The 6,920-nt window shown below is 39.3% G+C and overlaps 1 protein-coding gene across 1 annotated transcript; it reads left to right on the top strand.

Annotated features, from left to right (window-relative positions):
* Window positions 1-996: 996 nt before the first annotated feature.
* INSL4 (insulin like 4) lies at window positions 997-4,872 on the top strand. Its single transcript, XM_032138477.2, has 2 exons — window positions 997-1,297; window positions 3,233-4,872. The coding sequence occupies exons 1-2, from the start codon at window positions 1,102-1,104 to the stop codon at window positions 3,454-3,456; spliced, it is 420 nt and encodes a 139-aa protein (XP_031994368.1). The 5' UTR covers window positions 997-1,101; the 3' UTR covers window positions 3,457-4,872.
* Window positions 4,873-6,920: the final 2,048 nt, after the last annotated feature.

Below are 6,920 nucleotides of genomic sequence, written 5' to 3'. Positions count from 1 at the left end.
TTGCTAATTCTAGGACGCAAAGCCGGAATAAGAGCAATGACCACCTTGCCTGACAAACCTGTTGCTGCACACATCTGTACTCTTCAGTCAACAGAACCTGATGCAAAGAACAGAAAGGGGGAAGATGTGAGAGTTCAGTCAGGCTGATGGGAAAGTTTTTTAAGATAGTTATAAGAAAAAGAAGCAAACCTTTTTGAAACGCCGGAGGGGTTTGTATAAGCTCCAGTAATAGATCAGGCTGAAGGCAGCCTAATCCTTACCTTGAGTTAATAGCTTAAGGCACAGATACAAACGAATGTAGTTTATCTAGTTTGTTTACTCTTGTGGTCCTAAGACTAATCTTTGATCAACTGCGGGTGCATAATTGCTCTCTACTCGGGAGGTTGGCAATGTCAATTACCCTCTAGTGGTATTTACTCAAGACCTTTGTCATTTAATCTATACTGAAAAAATGTGAGCTTTGCTGGCTGATTGGGGCCATGGCTGCAACTGTTTACAGCACCCTCCTTGGTGTCTGTAGGTGGCCCAGACCCTCAGCTGGACTGACAGGCAAACTATCTGTGTCAGTGTATGTTATTCATCTGTCATTGGGTCAGGGTCTGTGGGACAGACCCCCGCAATTAAAAGCTTATATGCCAAATGTTAACTAAGATAATCTCTAGCCAATGAGCTTACAGGTCAGTTCTATTTTTATTTCATCTAAGCAAAGTACATTAAAAATTACCATTATTTCAGTAAGCATAAAAATAGTAATACAGGAGGAAAGTTAAGAAAAAGAAGTAGAAAAACCAAATTCAAAACAAGCAAAGTGCAGCAGCACATTGGGAGCAAAGAGGGTTATGAGAGTGTGGGTAGGGCAAGTAGGGAGACTAAATAAGAACTGAGGGAGAAAGCTCCTTGTAGGTGGGTGGGAAAGGGGTGGAACTGACACCATTGACGCAAAAGCTGAGTAATAGCCCTAAGGAAATAAAAGCCTGGTGAAGGCATGCAGAAGGCAGTCTGGAGGCCAGAAGGCACACACTAGCACAGTCTGGTAGGCTACAGCAGCAAGTCTCTAAAGAAAGGCTGAGAACACCCAGAACAGGAGAGTCCAGGTCCAGGATGGCCAGCCTGTTCTGGTCCTATCTGCCAGCAATCTGGCTGCTACTGAGCCAACTCCTTAGAGAAAGCCTAGCAGCAGAGCTGAGGGGATGTGGTCCCCGATTTGGAAAACACTTGCTGTCATATTGCCCCATGCCTGAGAAGACATTCACCACCACCCCAGGAGGATGGCTGCTGGAATCTGGACGACCCACAGGTAAGAGCCCTGGACTACCAAACAATCAGAATGAGGCCTGAAAAAACAGGCTCCAGATCTCATTAACTACCTGTAGTCAACTCAGACTCTACTGTGGCTAGGCCTAAAAGTTTGTGGTTTTTCATTGTAATGTACTTTTATTAAAAGGGTCTCACCAGAAATCTCATGGGAAGTTGGGGGTAGAGGGGAAGCTGCAAGAAAAACAGAAGAACAGCCTCACCTTGGAGGCTCTTGGTGCCTTTCCCACCTGGCAGCCAGAGATACAGGGTGGAGAAAACAGGGAATCCTCAGAGAAGGTGACTATTCTCAAACACCAGCAGGAGGTGAGGTGTACTCCCAGACCCCCAGGAAAGCTGGGCAGGCCAGAAAACAGGTGTGATTGCAATGGGATGCCTGGGCCAGGCATCTTCAATTAAGAAGAAAGGGGACAAACAGTGAGGTGGTGAGCTTATTATCATTTCTGTTTGTGCAACTATTGGCCTGGGGGCAGCACACTGAGACCTCTGTTAGTTTCCTGGAATGTGAGATAAAGGGGGCTTAGATTTAATAACTCTCCTCCTTTGTCATTAAGTTGGGCAATGGTCTATGTCACCAAAAACGTCCTCTTACAAAAAAGGTTTTTAATGCACACCAACAGAGCACCTTGCCTCCTATTTCTTTGAATCTACTTTTGTAGTGTGTTGAGAGAGATGAGATGAAGAGAAAGAAAGTTGCCTGGATGCCTAGAGGGGAAATTGAAGGGGACCAGAGATAAGGGAAGTTTAGTGTTAAGACCATCATAGCTGATTTGATTAGTGCTTTCAACATTTGAGGATGCAAAGCATTTTCTTTAAAAGCAAGATTTCAGAATTAAGGAAAGTTCAATACCAGGATAGTTTTCAAACTTCACTAACTAACAGGGTATTCATAAAGATAAATTGCAAGCTAAGTTAAAACTAGCAGGGGCAGTTTCCAAAAGAGATACAGGCTACTATATTCTGTCTAATAGGTCATATTAAGTTCTGAAAAGCTAAGTTAAATTAGTAAATATTGTTTCACATTTAATACAAATGACGTAGGTTTTGAACCAGCAATGTGTGACTCCAGAACTGCTTCTTGTAAACCATATGCATACACTTCATTAAATCATTAAATGACTCTGTTTAAAGTTATCGTGCACAGTGAATGCACTTGGATTTTGTGTGATTTATATAATGATTTCAACGTTATTTCCTTTTTTTACATTATTAGTCAGATCTTGTTTCATTTTACTATAAAATAAGGGAAGAATACCACAAAGTCAAAACAATTTCTAATGCAAACTGAGGAAGAGCATGCTGTACTATAATTTCTATTTAAATTTCACTTTTTTCTCAGTAAATAAGTGAAAATCCTCATTTAAATACGTTGACAAATATATATATATAAATTTAACAAGAAAAATGGAAAGTATTCATGGATAACAAATGTCAACATTTGGTGTCGATACATATAGATGTATGTTGCTTCTCAGCCTTTTAGCTAAGATCCAGTGTTATAGATGCATAGATTTATGTGGATTAGATTTAAATATCTGAATCTTTCTATTAGAATAACTTGTGATTTTAAAAAAATTCCCTATTGCTATCCAGTACATAATGCATTGAAGTTATCAATCAAAACAGCGTCAGGGAGAGTCAAAAGTGGTATGGTATAGGCATTTAGAGGGTCATTAGAAGAGTGCATAGAGGGGACAGGATGAGGAGTTAGCATATCCTTAATATTGTAGTATCTTAAAGTGCCCCACTCTAAGTAAGCTAAGTTGTTGAAATGTTAGGGTACTTGCTGATTCTCTTTGGTGTTTAATTACATTGAGGCAATGGGTACATTGTAGTCTAGGCAAATTGTATAATTTTTCTGACCCTCTTTCACGTGAATGTTTTTCCTCACCTTTCATTCCTCTCTTTTACTTCACAGAAATGGTGTCAACCTCCAACAACAAAGATGGACAAACCTTAGGTATGACATCAGAATTCATTCCTAATTTGTCACCAGAGCTGAAGAAACCACTGTCTGAAGGGCAGCCATCACTGAAGAAAATAATACTTTCCCGAAAAAAGAGAAGTGGACGTTACAGACTTGATCCATTCTGTTGTGAAGTAATTTGTGACGATGGAACTTCAGTTAAATTATGTACATAGTAGAGTAATCATGGACTGGACATCTCATCCATTCTCATATGTATTCTCAATGACAAATTCACTGATGCCCAATTAAATGATTGCTGTTTATTAGAACATGAGAATCATTATTAGTATTCACGTTTCACTTGCTCTGTACTAATATAGTCTCTCCAAATGGAGGAAGTTAGATAGATGGAATAAGTTCTAGTAGTTGATAGTACAATGGAGAAATTATACTTAACAATAATTCACTGTATATTCCAAAATAGCTAGAAGAGAATTGTAATGATTCCAACACAAAAAAGATGAATGTTAGTTTGGATGGATATCCCAATTACCCTGATTTGATCATTGCACATTATATACATGTATCAAAATATCACATGTACTACAAAAATGTGTACAACTGTATTATGTGAATTACAAACTTACTGGAAATAAATTTTTAAAGTTTTACACACATAGGCACATATGTTCACACACACTCACTCAGGTCTCTTCATTTTTACTCTTTTCACACTAGAAGAAATGTAACAGATAAAGGATCTAACCATCGCTAACATCCTCTCTAACGGAGGAAAAGCAGTGAAGGAATGAACTGGTGGGAGAGGTATTAGGCATATTCACCCTAGGGTAACCCCAGAGACCTCCCTAGAACTTTGCCCAATGCATATCCCCCACCTGCCTCTCAGCACGCTGCCTTTAGACCTTCAATCATTCTATAAATTCCTCTTTTGTCCCTGGCATTACTCCGTGTCCCCTCATCAAAGTGGTGAATCGGCACAAATACTGGCCTTCTTCTAGCTACCTCCTCCCTGTGTGTCTCTAAATCCTAAATCAAAGAGTACATTTTATACTCTGTCAGTGAGGTCCTACTAGTTGTGTTTGTTTGTTTGCAGGCTAACTGAAGCTGCTACTACCTCATTATCAGGTCCTATAAACTTAATTCAAGTAGCATGATTTGAGTAGCCCTCTGTGCCTGCCCACAAAGTGCTCTGAATCTAGTGTGGGACATGGAGAAGCAAAGGAGAGTAAGAGCAATGATACCTGTAGGTCATCATAGACACTGTAATGATCCACAGGAATCAGGGTTGTGTTTAATGCCAACATGTGAAAGAATAAATATACAGGGAACAGTGTAGGTAAGAGGAGAGAGCAAAATTTCCCTAAGGAAACTGATGGCTGATCTGCATCTTGAAAGACATCTAAGCAGAAGAGCGTGCAAAAAGGGACAAGGAGAAGCCCAGGAAAAAGCACAAAGTCCTGGAAGCATAGCACGTGTGGAAACAGCCAGAGTCCGCAGGGCAGGAGGTGGTGTAGAGAAAAGGAATTGTCAAGATCTGGTTGGAATGGAGACAGGAGAGAGGATCTCAAACGATTCCACACAATGCAGCTATGCGGTTTAGGCTGCATCCTGGAGTAAGGAAGAACTGCTCATGATCTTGATACATCTCTCATAAAGAACTTTTTCCTACCAATACTCTGTTGAAGATGCAGAGGGATCATGGCAGTCACAGGGCAGAACTCATAGATTATACTGTACAGTCTGAACTGTACCACCTAGTTTGCCTAGGCTCCTCTAGATTGTTCTTTGAGAACAAAGGTGGGGGAGCGCATGAGGTGTATTTCTTGACAGTAGTGATGATCAATAAAATACCAATATTTTGGGTCTCTATTCATAATCAATGATTGAGTTTATTCTATGTGCCTATCATTGTTCTAGGACTTTAGGATTCCGGAGAGAAAAAAATAATAATTATGCTTTCATGGAGCTTCTACCTGGTTACTTGACTGGCTCTGAACCTTCTCTTGGCACGTGCATTCTATACATAATTCTATTCTTTTAGTAAAAATAGAGGTACGAAAAGAGGATAATAGAGAAAGCTCCATAATTTTATCTGGTGCCTATCATTTCAATCTCTTAACCAGGAAACACCCAAAGACTGCTTCCAGGAGGATTTTTAGGAGATGGAAATATCTCTCCTTCTTTATCCCACTGCTTATAAACCTACAGGACACCCTAAAGTGACAGCAGGACAGGCACCTAGAGTGGTTCCAAGGATGTATGAAGTCCTTCAGCTGCTTTAAGAAAGTACTCAAACTGGTGGCTTAAGGCAATTGAAATACATTTTCTCCCAGTTCTGGAGGTTAGACATAGAAAGACGGTGCACTTTCCATAACCTGTAGAGTATAATCCTCACTGGCTTCTGGTGGTTTGCTGTCAATCTTCGGCATTCCTTGGCTTGCAGGTGCCAATCTTCAGCCTCCACACTGTCCATACATAGTGTGCTCTCCCTTCATGTGTGCATATTGTTTTCTTATGAGTACACTAGACATTTTGATTTAAGGGTCCACTCAGGCTAAGATGACTTCATCTTAACTAATTATATCTGCAACAGTGATTTTTATAAGCATATTCTGAAGGACTATTATCTTAGTCCATTTTCTGTTGCTAATAAGAGAACACCTGAAATTGGGTAATTTATAGAGAAAATAAATTTATTTCTTACAATTAAGGAGTGTAGGAAGCGCCAGAGCATGTTCTGGCATCTCACGAAGACCTTCTTTCTGATGGGAAATCTCTACTGGATCTTGATGTGTTGCAGAGTATCACACAGCAAGAGTCCAGAGCATGCTAACATACTTGCTTAGGTCCCTCTTCCTCTTTTTATATAAGCTGCCACTTCACTCCTCTGATAATCCACCAATCCTTTAATTCATGAAAGGGTTAATCCCCTCATGAGAGCAGCGCTTTCATGATCCAATCACCACTTAAAGGCTCCAACTTTAATTTTGCCAAAATGGAGAGTAAGCTTCCAACACATGAAATTGTGGGACACATTCAAACGATGGCAAACGTTGGTTATGACTACAGTGTGTCTTTTATGGTCCTAGTTGAACCAAAGATAATGAGGGAACACAGCAATTTACCTCTCCATTCTCCCTCTACAAGTTATTTAGAAATAAACCATTCCTCAGAGGACACAGAACACAAATATTTCTTCTAGTAAATATAAAATGGTACAGTGAAAATGGAAAACCATTTGACAGTTTTTAAAAAAACAACTAAATATGAAAATACCTTATAATCCAAAACTTTCACTCCTAGACCTTTACCAAATGTTCACACAGAATTATTTATATGAATGTCCATAACAACGTTGGAGTTTTTGTCAACACCTGGGCATTATGGAATGTCCATCATTATGTCTATAACATAATTATGAGCGTTGCTTTATAGTAATGAAACACCAGAAACACCCCAATGCCCTTCATATATGAAGATTTTACAAAGTCTGGTATATTCATATCATAGAACACTACTCATCTATTAAAATGAGCCAATTATTAATACACACAACAACCTGGACAAATTTCAAGAGAACTAGGCTAAGTATAAATCATCAGTCACAAAAAGTAACATTTTGTGATTCCTTTTTATAAAATGTTCTTGAATAAAATTATAGAAAGTAGGAATAATT

Source organism: Hylobates moloch, unplaced genomic scaffold, assembly GCF_009828535.3.
Source record: "Hylobates moloch isolate HMO894 unplaced genomic scaffold, HMol_V3 SCAFFOLD_19, whole genome shotgun sequence".
Lineage (NCBI taxonomy): Eukaryota > Metazoa > Chordata > Mammalia > Primates > Hylobatidae > Hylobates > Hylobates moloch.
This window is presented reverse-complemented; position numbering and strand designations above follow the sequence as displayed.

Excerpts from the sequence above, each read along its gene's own strand:
- INSL4 (XM_032138477.2), top strand. The coding sequence starts at position 1,102 with ATGGCCAGCCTGTTCTGGTCCTATCTGCCAGCAATCTGGCTGCTACTG. Across the intron at positions 1,298-3,232 it reads GGAATCTGGACGACCCACAG|AAATGGTGTCAACCTCCAAC; the intron begins GTAAGAGCCCTG and ends TTTACTTCACAG.